The 23,920-nt window shown below is 35.2% G+C and overlaps 1 protein-coding gene across 3 annotated transcripts in view; it reads left to right on the plus strand.

Moving 5' to 3' along the window:
- The window catches only part of LOC5572905 (ankyrin repeat domain-containing protein SOWAHA), a 408,139-nt gene that overhangs the window by 270,334 nt on the left and 113,885 nt on the right, over window positions 1-23,920 (plus strand). For all 3 annotated transcript variants that reach the window (XR_002500339.1, XM_021844137.1, XM_021844138.1), the window contains exon 5: window positions 12,908-12,919. Coding sequence is in view for 2 of the 3 variants with exons in the window: in XM_021844137.1 (XP_021699829.1) it covers window positions 12,908-12,919 (12 nt within the window). In the remaining variant the exon portion in view is untranslated. The remainder of the gene's footprint in view (window positions 1-12,907; window positions 12,920-23,920) is intronic.

Consider the following 23,920-nt stretch of genomic DNA (forward strand, 5'->3'; position numbering starts at 1 on the left):
GGCGAATCTGCCCCGACTACCCCTAAAGCTACCACGGTCTTGTCTCGTTGTTGGGCTCATTGAGCACCATTCTTTACTTACCCATCCTTGCCAAGGCGTTCAATCGTGTTTCTGCTCGGCGTTTTCCTGATCAGTCACTTCACTCTGCTGAGACCCGCTTCTTATAGTACATTACGAGCAGTGCTATTCTGCAAGACATTAAAAACTGTATCAAAAAATGTAATAAATTAATCTTTGATGCATGCATTAATATATTGTCCGTTGCCGCGAGTGAAGCGTCGCACGTTGGTAGTTGAAGTCAAACACGTTCATATGAAGCGCGGCTTTGGAAGTTTATTAAATTATGCATTTATTGCGTGAATATTTGGCATTAAAGGAGGTAATATATTCAGTTTAAAACAATGGCGCTACTTTAAAAGATTCCTTAGTTGAATTATTCCGTTAATGTTGGCTGAAGTGTCGCACAATTCAGTCGCACATCTTAGAAGAACAAATTTGTGTGTAGTTTATAATTTTTTTCAAACTATCATGTGCTATCTTCTCGTCATTGACCAAAAATGTTTTTAGTCAAAAAAGGTACCCCGGGGCAAGTGACAATCCGGGGTAAGTGAGACCTTCCATCCGGAAAAGTTTTTCAAGGGAGTATTATTCTAGAAAGTTGAAGATTCAATGATACGGAATGTATTTAAGACAAATATTGTTATTTTCAATACCATGTGCTCCATGAACAGTTGTCAGTCCAGTGCCATTTTCAACTTGCATGATAAATTGTGACACATTTCACGTCTTGCATTGGCTCGCAAAAAAATAATTGTGTTTTAAATCGAATTACCATTCGTAAGCTACAATTTTGAGCTTTACACGACAAACAGATAGAGTTTGTTTTCATTTCATATGAAAATTTCTATGGTCTAACTTATGTACCCAAAATATTTTTATATCCGGGTAAGTGAACCCTATCAAAACCAGCACCATAATCTGATACACATTTCAAACATCTACCTATAGAGTAGCATCAGAACATTCAAACAAAATAGATCAATTTTACGTAATTGTTTAAGAAGGACAGAAAATGTCTAATTTACTAAATATTTATGTTTTGTTTTTTTTCTTTTTGAAATAAGAATTCAAAACTGAACAAAGACCGAAAATAAATTTGAAATGCAGCATGAGAATGATTACTTTTCTATTTTTCTTCTATTCTTCTTGGCATTGACATCCTCACTGGGACAGAACCTGCTTCTTAGCTTAGTGTTCTTATGAGCACTTCCACAGTTGTTAATTGAGAGCTTTCTTTGCCGAAGTAGCCTTTTTTGCATTCGTATATCGTGTGGCAGGTACGATGGATACTCTATGTCCAAGGAAGTCGAGGAAATTTCCATTACGAAAAGATCCTGGACCGACTGGAACTTTATTTGTTGTTTCTACCAAATTTAGGGCCCTTGAATGTGCAATGTGGGTTAGTATATGGGTATACTGTTGACGGTTTGTAATCTTCTACGAGGTTTTCGAGACCCAACAGGGCGCGTGCAGCACCAGGTTGCGGATAGGAGCAAAGGGAGATCAGTAGCTTTCACTTAAATAATTAAACAAAATGCCGTTCTATGACTAGGATCTCCTATGGTATTGTATTTATAAAGTATTTCACTCACTGGGAATTCTGGCTTTCATTTTTTTTCACATAATTAAATAATGATACCTAAGCATACAAGATACAAAGCAACCTAACTGCAGTAATAAATCTGATACCATCAATTTTCTATATTTGACAAGGTTCTGAAAAAATCGATGAGTGAAATAACTATCTATTGAATGAGCCACATAAAGCTAAGTCCATATATACTAATTTTGGCCATAGGGTCACGGCGAGCGTTCGATATGTATAGTAAAAGCTGATTCTTATCTAATGGGGGTATTACAAGACCACGGTATTAGTACTATCCGGTAGCAAACGTAACGCAAGAATGGGTGTGGTTGGGCTCTGCGTTACATTCACTATTACCTTTTGAGCTTATGACAATGGAGACATTAAGGTGAAGATGAACCGAGCTTCAGTTCTGCGGAAGCACAGATCTGGAGAGGCAGACTGCCGCCCAGGCTGAAGGCTTGATCGATTTGTCACTCAATGGTGACCAATACATCAGCGTTTCGGCGTGAGTGTTTGTCTGGTTCTTTGGGTTTGTGCTCTTGAAAGGTTGACATTTGGCTTCGGTTCATCATTACCCTAAATTGACTTCAAAGACCTTGGGAGCAGAGCTGTTAAATGTCATGAATATCACGTGACTTTGACAATTGAATATTGCTAATATTGCTAATATCATTGCTAATCGTTGAAAAAGTTATCGGAAAATGTTTTTCCCGGAGACTTTTTCCGAATTACTATCGGTTGGTAATATTTGCTGATGCGACATTTCCCTTAGAAGGGCACTATAAACATTTAAAATTTTCAAACAATGACATTTAACAGCCCTGCTTGGGAGACAAACAATTGTTTCTGGGGTTCATCAGGTAGTTTACTTAAAATTTTTTGTAGCCATTTGGACATCAGGGTGGGTTTTAATTTGTGTAATGACAAATAACAATTGAGTTATAATCTGGCAAATATTTTTTTATTTTAGGAATATCATACAAATAACATGACAGAGTACAACAACGACATGCGACAACTGCTTTATTACTTGTTTCGCTACATAAGTAGATGTTTCTAATTTAACATCTTTCATGTTGATATTCTAAGTTTTTTTTTCAAATTTATTAGATATGATTAGTATATTTAATATTTGTCTAAATATTGATTTTTGCTTACATATATTTTTGTATGTTGAAAATACTAGTTCAATATTAAATTACTTCGATTGTAGGCTCTAAAATAACCAATAGAATTGTTTGACCTGCGGACAGTGCCGAATTTGGGCTTCGGGGGGCCCGAGTCAGATCTCTTCACGGGGGCCCTTGGAACAAAATGGCCGGGAAAGCTTAGTATTATGAAAATAAGATATTCGGAAAACTAAAAAAAATGTAATAATGCTCGAATTGGACTATACCCACTTCGTAAATGTTGTTTAATATAAATCATCTGTATAAAATACATGAGAAGTCATAGATGATGAGACGGAATTTTGACTGGATCATCCTCAATCAAGTCCAAAATTAAAAATTTTCCTGTACAAAACAAACCTATATAATTCTTAGAGATTGAATAGCAAAGATTATGTTGTTATTTTTATAATTTTGCTACAGATATTTCCATTTAATGAACTTGAACGACAGTCATTATTGAAGCAATAAGCAAATCGTTAAGTATATTATTTAATTATGTAGACATTTTCTGATTTCCTACCATTATTGTTAGAAAAAATGTATCTATCGCGACTGGATAAATCAATATGATTTTAAATACTCAATTCGATTTTCGTAGCGGTAAAAAGGAGCAAACGATTGTCTAGCATGGCTTCAATCAGACATTCAACTAGTCATTTCGGACAAGGAGCAATTGCTTTCAGCAAAGCACATGAGCTCCACTATCGCGGTCAACTAACAACTTTCAGAGTTAACAATATGAGCCGTCCCCAAAGCTAAGTCTAAGTTACTCGCTTTATATTTTAATGTTCCTGATATTGACAACAGTTTGGAAGAAGGATGTACACTCAGACAACTTGCAGATGGTGCTCTAGTATCTGTAAATAGCGATCGAAAATCCGGTAAAAACCACAGCAAAATTACCTCGATAATCTTTCAATTTAAGCTAGTAATTTAAGAATCGAGGTAAATATAATTGCATAAAAATTCTATAGATTTGGGTCGAAATAATAATAAATTCTAAACTCTTAGTGAAAACTGCAATATTCAAACAAATTATGTGGATTTGGATCAAAATTGTAGTAAATTCTAAGCTCTTAGTAAAATTTGTTATATTACAACAAAACCATAAAATATTAATAAAAATTTATTTAAATCTGGCATAAATGGAAAAGACTACAGGAGAATATGGAAATATCTAAATTCCGGTAGGATTTCAGATGAGTTTGATAGAATAGTAACTTCAGTATCGTGATACTAAAATCAAGAAATTATAATAATTGTAGAGTATCTTCGTCTTTTCGAAATCATTTCAGGACAAAGAGCACTATAATTTTGGCAGTATCTTTTCTAAAAGTTGCAAAAATTTGCTATTATTGACCCGCGAAAAGTTTTAAAGTTTTTGATATAACCCTGATAATTTTCATTAGCGAATAGAAGGATTTTCATTGAAACTGGAAAATTGAGACAAACATCGTATTGAATTTGCTATTCACTCTTAAAAACCATAATCTCATGTCATAATATCTCTGTTAGAAATGGTATCAGAATTGTATTTTAAATTTAAAACCATTACAACCGATTCTGTTTTTGCACGGGGATGCGTACCGTGCAAAAAAAGTTTTCAGTTCAAAATTTCAAAAACCGTGTAAAAAAGTAATACCATTTCTCGACGTTTCATGCAAAAATTAAGGGTTCGGTAAAAAAAAATGTATGGAAACTTTTTTTGCACGGCTGCGTAAAAAAAATCCGTGCAAAAACAGAATCGGGTGTATTGTAAAAATAATTCAATGAATAGTTAAAACTTGTTTCACTTCTCGGGGGGCCCCCTTCATCGGGAGGCCCGGGGCATTTGCCCCCTCGGCACCCCCCCAAATCCGGGCCTGCCTGCGGATTCATAACGTTTTCCAGCATTTTTAACATTATTGTGTGAAGTCTATTCCATTTGCCAAACACCTAAGCCACTTGCGGTCTTATTGCTCCACCAAACTCTGCAAAATGAAAATGAAAGCGCTACGTATTTAATTGTTGATCTCTTACGTGCATGATATGTACTCAAAATTAATAATCTATGATTTATCAATCCTATTATTATAATGGTTGACTTACTGATGTGGATTGACGCATGAACTGGATTTGTCCGACCAAACCATCTCTCAGCTCATCGGAATCCTGGTGTGTTGTGCTAGCCGGCGTTTCACGAAAATTCTGAATGCGCATGCTAGGTGATGTGCTGCTCGGCGTTACGGCTCGTTATCGGTATCCAATTTGTGAAACAACTGCTTAGTAACGAAGAACTTCTACAACTATTTTCGCCTCATTATGCAGGTGTCTAGATGGTTTACATGATACGATCGAAGACTCCGATGGTTTACATGATATGATCCGAGAGTTACAATTTCGATCCTCGTTGAAAAATTTGGTCATCACTTCAATTATTGCGCTGAGTTTTGCTGTTTAAAACTCAGCGCAATAATTGAAGTGATGACCAAATTTTTCAACGAGGATGTGACGGAGCGCATGAGACGTCTTTAAAGCGTCACGTTATCCAACGTCAAGTATGCTCCATGTCATGTACGATTTTTATCATTTTTTAAATTTCTCAAATAATATTGGTGACTCGCGATCCGAGAGTTACAATTTCGATCCTCGTTGAAAAATTTGGTCATCACTTCAATTATTGCGCTGAGTTTTAAACAGCACATGTGACGGAGCGCATGAGACCGCATTGATATACATCTCAAGAAAAATGGAGCACCAAAAAATGTCTCAAAATGTATAGCGCTCCAATGTGCATGCAAGCAATGTGGCTCCTGCACGTGTTAGTGACATTAATTTATTACATAACGCTAAAATTGACTATTGTTTGCCAATCTTTTCACTCCAAAACGCTATTCATAAAATAAATGTGGAAATTTTGCATGAATCATAACACTTGATCGAATCCCTCCCTGGCCCAACATCATAACGTCATTTATGCCCGACGTCTTTAAAGCGTCACGTTATCCAACGTCAAGTATGCGCCATGTCATGTACGATTTTTATCATTTTTTTAAATTTCTCAAATAATAGGGTTAATTCCAAAGAAGTTATTGGTGGAAACTCGGAATTTTAATCGTATAAATGGGAATTGTTTGAAGAAATTTTGCAGACATCCCTTGAAAAATATAAAAAAAAATCGAGGAATTCCTGAATTTATCGTTCAAATCCAGGAAGACATTTATGATTGACTTATTAGGAGGGGCATTAGAGAATTCCATGGCTTTACCATGGATGTATTAGATGAACATTTCTGGCGGAATTTTGGAAGACATGTTTAGTAATTTATTGAAAATTTCGTTAGGGAATAACTATAGCGCGAGTTTATTTTTTAGAACACCCCTGAGGAATCGCTGAAACAATTCCAGGAGAAATTTGTTGCGACTACTAGGAATTACTAATGATAAGGAACCCGAGATTCGTCCAAAAATCCGAGAGAAGTAGAATTTTGCCCTTTATAATAAATTTTCTAAAGCCTATCCGAATTTGAGCTATATTCTGATGTTAACCCTTGCGTCCGTTCAAATTTTGCCATAAAGTATTTGGAGTTTAATACGCACCATAGAAGAAACTATATGAGTGTATTGCACTTCTTGTAAAAAAAATCCCATTAGAATTATTTCACGAATCGTGAACCGTATAATAAAGCTAACGCGTTAAATCCAAATACACGAATAAATTAGTATAATCAATTAATAAATCACAGTACATGCGGAGCCAAGTTGGTGATGCTTGGCTCGAACAGCCCCGTTTCCTTCTCCCGCTGGTATTCAATCTTATTAATAATCAAATATTTATGAATTGACACTTTTTCTTGAGCTCTCTTTTGCTGTGTCTGTTGCTCATTCGACTCACAGGTTGGGCACGTTCCATACCGAGGTCGCCGAATATTTTACTCCCTCCTGGAGATGCAGCCGTGAATCAAATTCCAATCCAGGAGAATAAACCGATCATAAATCATACACAATTTAAGACCTCTCTGCTTCTAGCCCAGTATTCCGGGATAAAGTGTAAGGAAACGACACATGACTCGAACTCGGCTCAGCAGGTCAGCGTTTGTTTCAACATCTCTGTTGGTCGTAACTGAAGCTGACAGAGAACGCGCGGTCAGTCAACTAGGGTTACCAGGGTATTGTTATTTAGGATATGAGTCTAATAAACTTTGCAAATTGCAGTTTGTTTGCTCGATTAAGATTGTAAAACCTAGGTTCTTGAATCCGTATTTCAATCATCATCAATCATAAAAGTTTAAAACAATGATTTCCGTCAAAAATCAAACAAACGGCCATATTGTAACATCTTTCCAAACAGTGAATGGAGAACAATGATTTTCATGAAAAATAGTATGATTTTTTAGAAAACTATGGTAGTTATTTTGTACCTTGAAAATGTAAGACATAAAATACGCAGCTATTTTATTTGCAATTTCTCCTCGTAATAGATGATTTTTTCATCGCGCCAATCTGTCGTTTTGCAGTCTAGAGGATCTGGGGGCAAGAAGGATACCATGAGAATTATCGGTTCAAATAATGTTTGATTAGCTATATTTTACGAGTACTCTATTGCAAGTAAAGTTTACCTCTAAATTTAAATTTCTAAATCTTTTCGTTGGTTTTTGTTTAAAATTTCAGCTTAGAACACTGTTCAACTCTATAGATTTGTCATCTTAAAAGTTTGAAGAGTGATGTCAATTCATCTTTACCTTAAAATTGACTCGAAGTCATGAACCAAAATAGATGAATGGAGAGTCTGTGTCATAGAAACGCTTTAGAAACTTTGCGCAATTATTTTTTTATAATTTCTATAATTTTTGTAGCAGACACCTATTGAATTTTTTTTATGCGCACTTTTACGAGCGTTATCTTTATATTTTTTTACGAGTACTAAAGATAAGATAAAAAAGAATATCTTGTTAATAAAGACAGGTTCCTAACTATTAATCAAACCAAGCAAAATCATGGTTTGACACCATTTTAAAATGATATTTTTTTTTTTAAACCAAACAATAACTTTTCAGATATTAATAAATCATAACAAATCAAATGAAAACTTATATAGTGAAAGGGGTGGTAAAATAAACATGTTAAGGATATCATCTTGTTTCTGATAGAAACATTAGGAATTTGTATAGTTCTATCGCACAACATTAAAATTAGGGATGTTTCCTATAGCAGCAATACGAATTCAGACTAAAATAGTTAAATTTTCACATATATTTATTGCTAGCAAAAATTGATGGAAATGTTCATTTTACCTGCACTTTGTGGGTAAAATGAACAGCAGTTGGTGGTAAAATGGAGATCATGTAAAAAATGTGAACAAAACAAATATTTTTGAATTGTTTTTTTGCGTTTCCGAAAATATATCCATAATATATCCAACACAGTTGTTAGAATCAACTTGTTTTGAACGTATTGAATTCATCCATTGATTTGAATTCTATTTGAATCACGAAGTAGATATGTTTACGTGTTCAATATCATAGAGTATAACATCAATTATTACAAAAAATATGTAAAAAGATTAATTAAACATAGCTAAAGCTTAGAAGTAAATTTTGTTTTCTTTATTGAATCCATAAAAAAAACAAAAGAATATCAAACACAACCAATATTAATTTATGTTTTAAAGCATGTGCTTAAGTTAAATCAATACAAAAACTTTGTTGATTCAATGTATCAATTTTCGTTCCGACAATATTTTCTTTTTGGAGTTAAGACGGGGTTGGTGGTCCAATGGCTACCGCTTCTGCTTCATAAGCAGAAGGTCATGGGTTCAATCCCAGGTCCGTCCTCGTACTTTGTAGTTGTATCTATCACTTGCATCTATCTTCCACTCTTAATATATCACAGTTCATAGCATTACTAACAACATTTGGTTCCTGGCGATACTGGAGTAGCAACCACGGGCGGCCAATCAAGCTAAATACAATATTTCCTTTTTGAAGTTGGCAGCTGTAATTTTTTTTGCGTATTTTGAAACAATAATATTGTCTATAGACATAAATAAGCTTGTTCTTTGAATTAAAAAAATGTTGGTAAGCCGTCAGTCAACAATATAATTTGTTGACTCCATACAAAATTCTTTTGTTTTTAAAATATTTTTCTCTGCGTGTGGAATCGGTCTTAATGTGGCCACTATGTCAAAGAGTTTCATGAAAAACGCATCAACGTGAACCTTTTGATAAACTATGTTTCCTCCATTTGATTGATTCTACAGATTACCATTTTCGGGTCCCGGGGTCATCTCAAATTTACGATATAGTGGTCAATTTGTATCTATACAACTGTGCCAAGTTTATGGGAACGCATATTTGTGCAGTATTACGTTTGATATCTACTTTTCGAGAATTGAAACGGTTTAGTATCTAACAAATCTATAGCCGTGTAACGAAGGTTCTTCCAGACATTAAGTCCAAGTGACCACCTCCGGTACATTCTAACTGGGGCAAAACTCTTTATTTATAATGCTGAATATCAGATCTTAATATTTTTGCAAATTAAAATGATTGTTATTGCAAATACATAGAGATAATTTGACATGTCCCAAAAAAGGCCCTTTTTACCCGATCTGACCCAGTGATCCACCGGAATAACTCCGACCACAGGAATATTCCCGAGTTCCTCTGGCCACAACAATATTTGAATCCGTTAAGCATTCGCTGGCCGGTAAGGATTTTAGTATGTTTGCTCTCACTCAGGCCTATACGGGTTAAGAACACTTCTTAAATATCCAAATTGTTTTTTTTATGTTATTAATAAGAAACAATAGGGGTATTCACTCAAGGTTAAGATGCAAAGAAGCCAAACGTCAAATTTTCAAGAGCACAAATCTTGAGATCAAACATCCGTTTAATCTGGAAATTCAATCGATTGGTCACATGCTGGTTATGACCAATCGATTAGGTTTTCAGCTTAAACTGATGATCGGATCTCCAGGTTTGTGCCCTTGAAAAATTGAGTTTTGGCTTCGATTCATCTTCACCTTAAAGCTGCGTAAACTTAAATCCTGCGTAACATTGGTGAAGAAATATTTTAAATGAAATGTTCCTCTTCAGATTCTAATGTCATGTCAAATAAGGGAATTTCGATCTAGTTGTCCGCCATAAATGTCAACAATACACTTCAAAGTTTTGCTGTTGGAGCTGGAAACGGGTTGTTTTTGGAGGTTTATCCTGTTTTAATTTTGAATTTGTCATTCATATCAAAGCTAAAACGACCATATATGAAGTTTCGATTCTAGAGCTTTTACAGCAATTCAAACAGTTTTTTTGTTATATTTATACAAACCTCTTTTAGTTCTTCTTATACTTATACTGGATTAAACATTAAAAATTTAAATTAATTAACTAATCACGCGTAGTAAAGATGGATAAACTATGGATTAATCATGATAAAAATCCACTTGCTCGGCTGGGATTCGAACTCAAGACTCTTGTATGCTTCTCGTATCAATCCTTCTATTGTATATTACAAACGCGCGCAGAGCGAGTGCGATTTATTTAGCGTTGGAACTCTTTGTCTATCATACTTATATCGCTTCCAGAACAACTGTGTTGTGAAAGAGTACAGACTCTATTTTCAATTTAATAGAAGCTAACTAGTAATTTATTTATTTTTTTAAATCCTTCGATATGGCGAGTTCAAGTAGGGGAAGGGGTGGTAAAATGAACACCTTAAGGAAATCATCTTGTTTCTGATAGAAAAACGAGGAATTTGTATAGCTCAACCGCACAACATCAAAACTAGGGATGTAATCTATAGCAGCTACATGGATTAAGACTAAAATAGCTAAATTTTCAAATATTTTCATGGCTATCAAAAAGCGATGCAAATGTTCATTTTACCTGCACTATGTGGGTAAAATGAACAGCGGTTGGTGGTAAAATGAACACCATGGAAAAAACGTGAGCAAAACAAATATTTCTGAAAATTTTTATTGTTCCACCAAAAATACATCCAATAATGATTGTAACCCATTCAAAAAGAATTCTAAAGGTATCAGATTTGACATCATATTATAACAATATTTACCTCACTGAAAAACCTCAAGGCTTCCGAGCTAAAAGTTACGTCAGTTCAAACGTGGTTTTCTAAAATCTTAGTTTACGTTGATATTTTCACCTCAATTGACCTCCGTATCAACTCGAACACTCAGATTTATGATCTAAATCGTCCGTGCGTGAATAAAATTCATCGAAATTTGTTTTTTTACGGTAAAAGGCACGGTGTTCATTTTACCACCCCTGTTCATTTTACCACCACTTCCCCTACGTTATATCTAAGATGTTTCACAAGAATTTGTATTTAAAATTTTATTTGACTTTCTAAAAAATCGCTTGTTTCTCTCTCCACTTAAGATAACTTCAAGAAATCATACTTTTAATGTATTTTCAATAATAATAAAAATAATTAATTCCAAATTTACTTTTGGATAGGCAACAAAAAAAAATGATTTTACCGCCTTTTATTGGATTTACAAGGACTTGGTGTGGAGCCTTTTAAAATTCGACCCCTGCAGAAATTGAATTTTGAGTTTTATTCAAATTTCATTCAAATTTTATAATATCACAGTTTATAGCTGAAAAAATTCGACCCCTGCAGAAATTGAATTTTTAGTTTTTATTCAAATTTCTTTCATATTTATATTTTCCAATAAAATAAGTGATGGTCTGATCATTTATTATATTGACCATGATAAATATGTACTTTTTATATGTGAAAAACTGATTTTCATCTGCACTAGTCTCGAAATGGCAATATGGTAAAGTCGTATCCATACACCGATTTTTGTAAACATCATCAGCGAATATCATTTAAAATGATGTTTGATTCATTTGGAACGACGTAACCCGACCAATCACTTCGTGTTGCGAGGACTTATATTGCAATTTGTATTTTGCTGTATATTATCGTACGAATGCGAAAATGGTAACTTTGACAATGAAAAACTCTTTGTTAATAACTGTAGAAGTACTCATACAACTCTAAGCTACGAAGCCAAGTTAAAGAAAAGTGCTTCAGCCATGTTACGTATATCAACCGCTAAAATACTGAACGTTTTGCAAGTTCATACTCCTTATCGGATTGTATAGGGATCATTATTTGTAAATCTGCCTACCCTAAACGCCCTATAATAACATGGGAAAACTGTGATGCCAAGCTGACAAACCTGTCGACGGACAGTAAAATACCACCGTTTTATAGATCCTACTAAAAGTCAAAAAAACAAAAATTCACCGCAATAAAAGAAAAGAACGAGCACTTGCCTTGAAGAAATAATACCATAAGAAATTTGAATATTTTATTATCAAAACTCGTGTAAATAAAACATAAAGATCGTTGTTTTCGAACCCAAGCTCACGACCGAATAGCCGTCATATAACTAACAAAAAAACTACCCAAGCGCAAAAAATAGAAATCACACCATATTGGCCCTCGTTTGTAAGCACACGAGCTTTTACACCTTGCGTCAACCTGGGACAAACGTATTTATATCTGTTCCGAACGTTCGCCGGTTTGGCTCGTCACACGGTGATGAAGTTATTTCTAGTCAAATTAAATGGTTTATTAGTCAGTTAAACATGGTTCGATATAATAATTTACAATGCATAAATTTTAATATTATATGACGACTTATGGTGCTTTATTGGCCTTTGGATTCCTCAATGATGAAGGAAGTGTTCTGTTTCTTTGTGTGTGGCAAACTCTTTACACGTCGTCAGTTTCGTCCACAAGTCGATTCATAAATACCATACCTGCCTGTTTACCCCATGTCTGGAACCATTTCTCGCACGCCACAGCGGAATCGTAAAAATATGAATTTAAATTGATTTTGTCGTTTTCTTCGATCCGTTTTTCTTGGTCGCCGAAGAACACTTTTAGGTGGTGGCGCATAGCATAATAATTCATAGAACTTTGTACGATAAGCTTCTCCATTAACACGTAATCAGGTTATTTGTTTTATGATTTCATTTCACTTTTGTTTGTTGAGCCAATATATTATGATCAATTACTTGTGTCTTAAAATTTTTCATCATTACTAATGCTTCTTTTTATTCTATTTTCAGGATATGAGCACGGTAAATAACATTAAAGGATGTTAATAATGGATTGTTTCATTGCTCCTCGTACGGTAAGCGTGATTTGTCATTATATTGCCCTCTCATTACATTTTCGCAGTTCATTTACGCAGAGTCTGCATCACATTTTAGTGTGCATATGAACCGCTAACCACTGTGGAGCGTTATTACATAAATGCTTTCTTTGAAAATTGGCCACTTTTGCATTTTAAAGTCCAAATTTCAAGTGATGTCTGACTTTTATAGTTATACTGTTGTAAGGTTTTGAAGCTTACATATACACGACGAACACGTGTCAAATGTAAAAATTGAAATTAAAACTGTGAAAAGAAACCACGTGCTCCTTAGGCTGGGATTTAATTTAACTGTGCAATTCAATATACAATCCCGTGCAAAAGTTTGGGTTCTCCCCCTAAAACCATACAAAAGTGTTCTGTCCATATCTCTGTGATTATACGTCCAATTGAAATTCTCTAAGTCGCATTCGAAACGCAGAGTTATTCTTATTTCGTATGTATTTTATCAAAAAAACATTTTTTGAATTTTGTTCACTACATTTTTACCTAAAGTTGCGCCATTTTTCAAAAAAACACGCTGAAAAAACATGGCATTTGATTTCAGCATTTGATTGACCAAAATTTTAAATTAATGTGTCATTAGAAAACTATTCAAAATCAATGAAATAGTCATTCAAGTCATCGTGCAAAAATTTGGGTTGAGCGTGAGCGCTCTTCAAAGAATATAAGATTACGATTTTAATGACACATTGATTTAAAATTTTGGTCGATCCAATGCTAAGTTTTTTTCAAGGTGTTTTTGTTTTGGGTGTTTTTCTGAAGAACAAAAAATGCTAGTTTACACAACAAGCTGCAGAATGAAGGTTTTCACAGCACGAGTCGTACATTTATAATTACGACATTGGATAAGTGTTGTAAAAATAGAGTTCGGCAACGAGTTTCGCACAACATTTTTTGCAATTTCGTAAAAGACTGATTAAGGGTATCGGAAATCATAGTGCGATGCATTAATCATAATTTCTCAAATTCAGAACCTTGTTGTGTAATGAATCATTACGCAACTCAAAACAGTTGCGTAATTAAAAAGCGTTGCGTAATGACTATTACCGTACTGCATAAGTTAGTGCAGGAAAGTAGGCCGTTTTATGGCAGAATAACGTAATGAAAAACTGCCTATTACGATGAGAAAATGCAAAATAGTTATTACGCAACTGATTTCTATTACGTAATTATTATCACGACACTGCATAATTCAGTGCAGGAAAGTAGAGTTCAATGATAAGGATTCAATCCTGAGATTGGACCCCTGCATAATTCACGCATGCTGAGATTGAAAACATGATTCAAACGATCCCTCTTATTGAGATTAATTCATTACTTGTTTAAATCTTGGAGCAGAAGAATGCTCTTAGAGGACTGCAGCATACATATGTAGACACGGAAAAGATGCAAAAACAGCAATACATTTCATTTCAAATTTTGTAATTGTAAATGTTATTCAAATTTAAATTAACACAATTAGCATCGGTTTTCAACGCTTTTCGAAATGGTTTTCATTAGCGCCGCCCTACTTGTTCCAAGGTTTGAATAAAAACAATCAACATGACCTGTTTTCATTGAGCTCGTTGTGGAAACTAATATGTTTTAAATTAATTACCTTGCTCCTGGATCAGGGGCTACTTGGTCTCATTTTTATTCCGGTGCAGTCTTTCCGTCGTAATATTACGTTGTAACATGCAGGCTACAGAAACTGGAAAGCATAATTTGTACCTTCCTAAAAGGCTACTTTTTAAGGCTGGCTAAGCAGATACCAATGGCTCATTCTATAAGTTGGCAGTTCTGAAAGGCAGCAAATTAATAGGGAAATAACAAAATGCTACAAAGTCGAATATACTCATCATTCCGATTAGCAGCTTCGTTAAATGACCCAGGTAGAAAATTTTAAAGAAGACAGAAAGAAAAGATGGGAGGTGATGGTCCGCTCGTCAATGAATTCATTAATCATTGTTAAGGTTATCTGTGACGGATCATCTTCTGTTTGAATCGGACTCCTGCCACAGTTTGGTTGGCACTGTTGGTTATAAGTATATGTAATCTAAATTACATAACACACGACTTAAATTTTACGTTTTCGCATTTACTGTGACCTTTACATACAAAGTGCATACATAACAACAAACGATAAATTTACATTTATTTTGCAGGAATCAAAATAGTGTGTAGGGCAGAAACGTGCTTCCTGTTACGACCAAAACATTTGCTCTATGTCGTCGGTTTGTTTTTTTTTTCCGGTCCAAAGGGCAGAAAAGAACACATACAGCTTAGAAGGCAAACATTTTATTGTATGAGATTAACCTACTTACGGAGCTATTTTTGCATTTACAAAGATCCTTATTTTAGTAATGTCTGTCCAGTGAAGCCATTGAGTTCTATGGGAATTAAAATTGTATTGTAAAAAGACATATATGCTTTTTCGTCTATTGAAATTTATAATTGCGATCCTTTTAGATTAATTTACTTTGAAAATCGTGTTCTAGTCTCATGTAGCATCAGGACTTGTAGCGAGTTTCTTTTTATTTTCTTGATCACTTTGATGTTTTTACTAAATCGAGGAAAATACTCTAGTTTTGGTATTTTTCATGATAAAAATGGGAATATCGAGAATTTATGTTCTGTTTGTGGATGGAATAATTATGATTCTTCTTCTTGGCATTAACGTCCTCACTGGGACAGAGCCGGCTACTCAGCGTAGTGTTCTAATGAGTACTTCCACATTTATTAACTGAGAGCTTTCTTTGCCTTAGTTGTCATTTTCGCATTCGTATATCGTGTGGCAGGTACGATAATACTTTACGCCCAGGAAAGTCAAGGAAATTTCAATTACAAAAAGATTCTGGACCGACCGGGAATCGAACCCAGACACCTTCAGCATGGCTTTGCTTTGTGGCCGCGGACTCTAACCACTCGGCTAAGGAAGTCCCCTTATTTTGATTATTTGATAAATAAAACATTTTAAGTGAAAATTTTCGTTTGAAAAAAAATATTGAAAATAATTTCTTTTTCGTTCTGTTAGTCCCGCTTCTAGCAGAGACCACGGAGATGGCATCTGTTTTTGCTATATTAAATTATTGCTGTGTGCGTTTGAAATGCAAATATCAAATGCGGGAACACCAAAGCTGTGCGCGTGTTTAGCTGCATTTTTAATTTTGTGTCGTGTTTGTTTCGATTCCGCCTTCAATTTGATTCGGCCGATAAAATGTTGAAACGACTTATGGTGCTATGCCACCCAAAAACGTTTCTATGTACCCCGCTAGTTTGCACATCGTTCATATTAAAAATGGCGCAAACGTCATTTAGCTTATGGAACGGAGTTAAGTGAAATGGAACGCAGAATCAAATCAAAACAGCCAGTGGGGTACACAGCCAATTCAGATTATCGACCCCAGTAAAATATTACTGGGTTTTGGAACTACGGATTTTTCGGTAATTTTTACGATTAGCAAAAAAAAAACCAGTAAACCAAAATATGTTTTGATTGATGGAAATTACTGACTTAGTCAGTAAAATTGTAGAGCGTTTTTATGACTTTCCAGTTTCTCATGCCAGCGGAGATGAACCAGCCAAGGGCTGAAAATCTCCCTAATAAAGATAAATAATAATTTCTCATGCTTAACGATTTGCTCCTCCGGATTCTGTTTTTTTTTTCTTCAAATGTCAATACAAATGAAAACCCATTCGACATGGACATGTCCCTTATTAAGCATGTTTCGTGTGAATAAACATCTACGGTATGCTTATACCTCAGTGGAAGTAATCGAAAATGTGTGACAAAAGCATTAGTTTTTGGTTGGTTTGCATACAAGAGGCAAACTCAATGATGCAGATAAATTTACCTCTTGTATGGAAACCAACCGAATTTACCAACGTAAGCAGTTAGAATCGTGCTGAGCCTTTTTGGTTGCTTAAAATAGTTGAATTTGTCACTAAATTTCGACTACTTACCACGAGAAAGCGCAAAATAGGTGCAGGAAAAATTTGGTTGCTATCGACGTGTCTCCTGGTGCCGGATTATTCTACAGCAGAAGATTCTCATTTGGCACATTCACGCATGCGCATCAGTTTGTTTTGATTTGATTATGACGACAAGTCAGTAAAAAAACCATCAACTGAAAAAAGTGAATAGTCGGTAATTGTTTTTACTGACTTTTCGGCCTGTTCGGTAATGTTGCAAAATTGGGTCTGACAGCTACCGTAGTTCAGTAAAAAGTAAAATTTTTTACTGAGCCTAAGAAGTTTTCAATCAAAAAGCTGAAAATTCGGTAATTTACAATTCGTACCCAGTATAAAAAATTTCCGAACAAGCAAATCGTGATTGAGTGTGTAACCAGAACTACGGTTCTAGGGTGACTAGATGTTCAAATTAAAAATATACCCCGACGGTTTTCATGAGGTACCGTTCAAATTAGCAGGGGTGCACGGTAGTGTTTTTTTATAATGTTATATTTGTGAATTATTTTTTGCTGAGATTCAAATTGATTTATTGATTTATTGGAGAGCTAATTTGTGCATTGAACTTTGGGGGTTGCGTCCGGTTGTGAAAGCAATGGGGTCGATGTCGACAGATATATGTGAAAAAAAGAAGAAGCCAGAATGTTGATTTCTTAAAGTGTTAAGGTGAAGAGCACAAATCTGGAGAACCAAACATTTGTTTAAGCTGAAAACTTAATCGATTGGTCACTAGCTGGTGGTGACCAATCGATAAGGTTTTCAGCTCAAACGGGTGTTCGGTTCTCCAGATTTGTGCTCTTGAAAATTTGAAGTTTGGCTTGGATTCATCTTCACCTTAAGAGAAATTATGAATGTGGAATTTTTTTGCACAGTTTGTCGGCCAGTATTGGCTCAAAACCTGCACTGATTCTGTGGATGAATAAAGGAGTTGTGAATAATAAAATAGGGGAAAAGCACCAATTTTCGACCCATTCATACGATTTAGGCCTACTTTTTATGGAAATCCGAAAATTGGCACAGAATTCTTGAAGATCGAAAATTAGTGCTTTTCCTTTACAATAGCACGACTGCCAATGTTTTGTGATTTGCATAGTTTGCCAAGCAATTAGATATTACAAGTAAACGATAAATATCCGCGATTCAGACTGAATCAAGGATAGCGAGGATAATCATATTGGATGTCGACCTGTTACAAACCGCAGCAAAGGGCACCGTTCTTTCAGCAGGACAAATCAATCACAGCGGTGTTTATCTGTCTAATGCTATAAAGCTAAATTTTATTGTTAATATTAAATATATTATAACATTACAACATTTACTTACATTTTCGGTGTTTTCGCTTATAGAACAGAATTGGTTCTACTCCGGCTTTGTTTGTAAGCATATTGTTTATGCATACGCAGCTGTCAACTGTCACAAAGCAAAGCCGAAAACACCGAAGTTTGACAAACACATACTAAACCTAAGTCCGACAGATGTCCAGGGGTTCGCAAAACCATTCTCACGTAACACGACCTGACATTCGAAAACGTTCGAGACGGAGAAAGGATCATATTCTATAGGGTGTCCCAGAAAGTATGGGCACGACTTCACCATACTGCCATTCCGAAGTGAAGATAAAAATCTGATTTTTACACATTTGATTACTGTACCCAACAAGAGTACATTGCAATTTTTTAATGAATAATTTAATTAATAATTTAGTGCTTATGTAACATTTCTTTGAAGCATCTCTTATCAGTCTTGCACAAATCGCATTATTTTTGAGCGACTTTGTTTTACAAAATTTGTTCTATGTCAGAAAGTGCGTATAATAAAAATCAGAAAAAAATATATTTATCAGCAACGATATGATAATTGATCGGACAATCACTTATTCAAATTGAAATTTTAAACTTAAGCATGTAAAATTTGTATTGAAACTAAAAATCCGATTCCAGCCGTGGTCGATTTGAAAATGGTCAAAAAACAAATCCTTATATTCACGTAAAAACATGAAGAAATCAAAAAATAAAATTGCCTATCCAAGAGAATGGAGATTAACCTTTCGTAAATCTGAAATGTATTATTTTTATTACTGTTTATAATACCTGAAGAGTTATAACTTCGTGATGTTGTCTTTTGTGGTGAGAAAAATGCGAGATTTTTCAAATTTTACCACTTTTTCAAGTGTTCTCTAACAAAGCCAAATACAATGTAATTGATACAATGTATGAACTCACCACGGCAAAAGGTTTTGATATAAACATATTTCACTAGTTATTTTTCAACAAAAACGAAATGAAGGGTCTGTGCTGACCGGAATAGAATAGATTTTCTAAAAGCAAAATTTTCAATGTAAACGATTATTAATTCAAACAAAGTTATCACAGATGCTGGTTGAAATAGCCTATCGAAAAATACAAAAATATAAAAATATTTGATTGTTTGGAAAAGTACTATGATTTTCATTATCAAAGTCGTGCCCATACTTTCAGGGACACCCTATAATTAACATTTGGTAGGCTTGTTCCATTTTATATTTAGTTAAGTATGCTTCTTGTACAGAATTCATTTATAAAAAAAAAGACAATTTACACCGTCTTCAGCCAAAGGCTGCACAGACTGAACAATCACGAACATTAGGCAACGGACAACACGGAACACCCAGTAGCCCAGTGATGAATTTTACGTTTGACGAAAAGTTTCCACCGACTGGAGCGGGAATCGAACCCACGCTTCGTGGCACAACACGCTTAAACGACTGACGCCGCTAACCGCACGGCCACGAAGCCTACTATTTATTTGCATTATTTTGCTGCGTTAGGGTCAAATATGCTTCGTATCGTTTCAAAGATCGAGTATGGGCGCTTGAGCCAAGACATGAGAAAAAAATAGCTCTGTCTCATCCCAAGGAAAGCGGAGGAAACAAAAATGGAATGAACATTAACATTCTTAGCAACGCCATTATCGATATTATCAATCAACAGTAGTCCGTCATTCGTTTTGGCAGCCATGATGACTTTTAAGCTTGTAATTTGGTCGGCGTTAACTCAAAGTGAACCAAGTGACATTTTTCATATTTTGAGAAAAGCGGTCTTGAAGTCTAACACTTTGTATTTTTTAACTCATTAAAATTTTGGTTCAATAATTCTACACGTTTGTTTTATTTTCAATTAATATTGAAAATCATGGAAAAACATAATCCAAACCTCTAATAGAACGATTTCTTGGACTATGTGCACTCGGTCCACTCTGACTGTACTAAAGACAACCGTTTGGTGATTTGGTTCACTCTAGGAAAATAACATTCATTTAATGCTTCCATGGTCAAACTAGGTGCATATCTCTAACATAAGCAGATTTTCAACATCCGTTGACATCAAAATCGTAAATTTTTCAATAATCCATATCGCCAACCTCGAAATCAGTGGCATTACGATAGCTTGAAAATTAAGGCCAGGGCTTTGAACAGCAGAAATATTCAAATATGTGTTCAGTCAGAGAGGACCAAGTGAAAATCTTGAGTATCGGCTAAAATATACTAGTCCAATAAGCGGATTCTAGGACATTGCATACATATACCATCAGGAATACCATAGAACTATCAAGAACTTCTATCGGACTCTGAAATCGACCCTAAAAATGGAATAATCAATCAGTTTATTGCTTTCTTGACACTTGGTCCACTCTGTTTGCACAGAAATTATTGCAATAGCTGACCATCAATCGAAAAATGGTAAATGGTCAAAATCAAAATCAAATGAATCGAATTAAATAATATTTATGAATTTCTATTGATGGATGAGGAGAAGAATCGTTCTTTGTTAAGAAATCTGACAAAGACATTTCAATGTCTTTCATTTCCTAGCATTCCTCAGCGCGCTGATCCTTTTCGCTGTTATGGTAATAAGAACTTGCTCTACTCTGACTGCACACTTTTATTGTTTTTTATTGGGCATTCAAAACAAATTTGTTATATTAAAGTGAAATAAAGTTAAAGTAATTTCGCATCTAATGGACGAATAATCTAACGTTACCATGTTTTGTACTTGGTCAATTCTGACTTAATGCCAATCATTTCAAAGTGATAAAACTCAGTCTTGATAGTTTATATTGACTTGAAAAAGTATCAGTATTACTGTACGCACTAACATGTATGAAGTATGCTGAGTCTTTTTCAGCTGTGTCAGTGCAAAACCAACTGATTTTCTTTGATTCGAAATCGTGAGATGAATTAGCAACAATCATCAACGCCGCGTACAAATTTCAATGATGGCCTACTTCGCTTTAACGATATTATTAATAAACCCTAGTTTTTAAGAATTGATTCAAAACTTTTGTAGAACTCCTGCAAGAAATTCTTAAAAAGTTGTTCCAGATAATCCCCATTCCTTCTGCACGCTCAAAACAGAATTCTGGAAAACGTGAACTGTCAAAAATACACCATGAACTACCATCATGTTTACGCAAAAACATGATCTAGTTCACGGTGTATTTTTGCTTGTCGTCGAGTTCACGGCTGCTGTTCACGGATACGAGAATGGATTTTTTTCTGTGTGCTTCATCACTTTACGGATGTTCCGAGTTGTTTCGGGGACCAAATCTGTCCACGTGAATCTGGAATTCCGATTACAATCCTTACTACGGGGCTGATTATGGAACCATGTTTTGCCACATAACCCATACATGTTAGTGTGATGAGCTGTAACAGAAAAAATATACAATTTGCTGCAACTCTGATGATTGAATTATATGACAATATATTTAAAATCGTGCACCGTAGGGAACTCAGGTTGGTTCCGGGGTTCTAACTGGCCAGGGTGAAGTCTTCTGTGGACGGAACCGCCACCAATCGATTTAGCAGGCGTTCCCCGATCATTCCAGATCCAAACCGTCAACTGATTTCGTTACCCATCCGAGATATTTTATTTAGTCGCGTTTTGGACCTCGTTTTTCCCACTGTGGCTTGGTACGGTTGTCCTCGTTTCTTCCTTCTGCAAATTCGAAAACTTCCGTTTATCATGTTATTCATAAGTGAATAATCTGACAGCCGTTAATTTCTGAGTTTTCTTCATATCGTAGTCTGCACAGTGGGCCTGGCCATTTTAATATTTGTATTATATTGCTGATGTGCTGCAAATATGAATACAATTCGGACTCGATTATCCGGAGTATCGATTTTTTTTTCATTCCGGATAATCGAATCCTCCGGATAATCGAATCACTAAGAAAAAGATTTAAATCTTCGATGAAATAACATAAATATTATCTTTTTTCGTTGTTTTTTTTCTATATGATGCGGTGGCGTACTCAGAAATTATTTCTAGGAACAGTAGGGGTCTTTACAAGAAAAAACAAGTTTCTATCAGCATATACATAAAACCACCTTTTCAAACCCTCCTTTTCTTAAATACGTTCAAAACTGCAAAACGATTATTGCAATACCAAATTATCTCATATTTATGCATAAAAAATGAAAAACTAGAACATCAAAAAACAAATTCCGGATAATCGAGTCTAAAATTCCGGATAATCGAATCCCGGATAATCGAGTCCCCGGATAATCGAGTCCTGCCTGTACTCACAAAAAAAATACCCAATTCCGGTATTTCCAGGATGCTTTTCAATATTGGTTGTGCAAATGAAAATCACCTATTTAAAATCAAAATATTGATCGTCCGAGATGTTTTTAAAATTAAGCATGCATCGGAATATCAGCTACTTTAAATGCAATTTATTCAAAAGTAATATGACAGACTGTCATTATTTTTTATCAACAATAATTAAAGGTAATGTATGATCGTTATACGAAACAAACAATACCATCTCAGCTTTTCAAAGCTATAAAACGCGAGTTTGAGTGATAAGTAGTATATATTGGGATTTCATTGTATTTTTTTATATTTCCGTTCGACAAATGTAGAAATGGTGAAATATTAATCTATGGGAAATATTATCTTTATCTGTTATTTTCGATCCAGTAGAAAGGATAGATTAACTATTGGTAAGCTCGTTTCATGCTTTCTTTTGCAAATGAATAGAGCATGAGCATGAGCATGATTGACCGCTCGCAGTTGCTACTCCGTTATTGCAAGAACAGCTGTACTTACACAGGGAACCAACAGATGCTACTTAGGACCAGTAGCATCTTCAATGTGTAAGTACTGGAGCTCTCATTATTATAACAAATAATACCGGCGCCGGCTGCGTCCGAATGCAGGTCAATTTGGGGTTGGGAGGGAAATGTTGACGTGTTACTTGCTTTACGGAAGCCGAGGAGTCCTCTGCACTTCTATACAAGAAAACACTGGGATTTTGGATATGGGAAAGGATTCGTTTTGGTGAACGATAAGGATAAAGTTTGAAATGAATACGTGAGCATATAGACGGGTGACCGATACCGATAGTGCGATTGATCCGGACTCCGTCGCTCGCCCACAAAGGAGACTGTGACAAAGACTGCTTCTCAGCTTAGTGTTCAATGAGCACTTCCACAGCTATTAACTGAGAGCTTTCTTTGCCAAAGTTGCCATTTTCGCATTCGTATATTATGTGGCAGGTACGATTATACTTTATGTCAAGGAAATTTCCATTACGAAAAGATCCTGTACCGACCAAGAATCGAACCCAGACACCTTCAGCATGGCTTCGCTTTGTAGCCGCGGACTCTAATCGAGTAGTTAGAGGAAGGATTAGACTATGACAAACAAATAATTGTATATCATAGCCTAATCACTCATCAAAGTGAATCCTGTGACACAACGATCCTCCCGATTGAGAAACACCGCTTCCAGTAACCTTTTTGGAGGTGCAGAGGTAAACACAGTCTTCAAAAAGAAGACTGGATTGAGTTCCTGGAATAATCTGGGTTGTTTTTTGTTCTTAAAAATATACGAAGCATGTTGAACTGTTGGAGAAATCGTTGAAAAGAATCAAGAAGTGTCCTTGTGGGCCATAAGTATAGAATGTAGGGTAAGTAATCCATTAGTTGTGG

This window comes from Aedes aegypti, chromosome 2 (genome assembly GCF_002204515.2).
Source record: "Aedes aegypti strain LVP_AGWG chromosome 2, AaegL5.0 Primary Assembly, whole genome shotgun sequence".
In the NCBI taxonomy this organism is placed as follows: domain Eukaryota; kingdom Metazoa; phylum Arthropoda; class Insecta; order Diptera; family Culicidae; genus Aedes; species Aedes aegypti.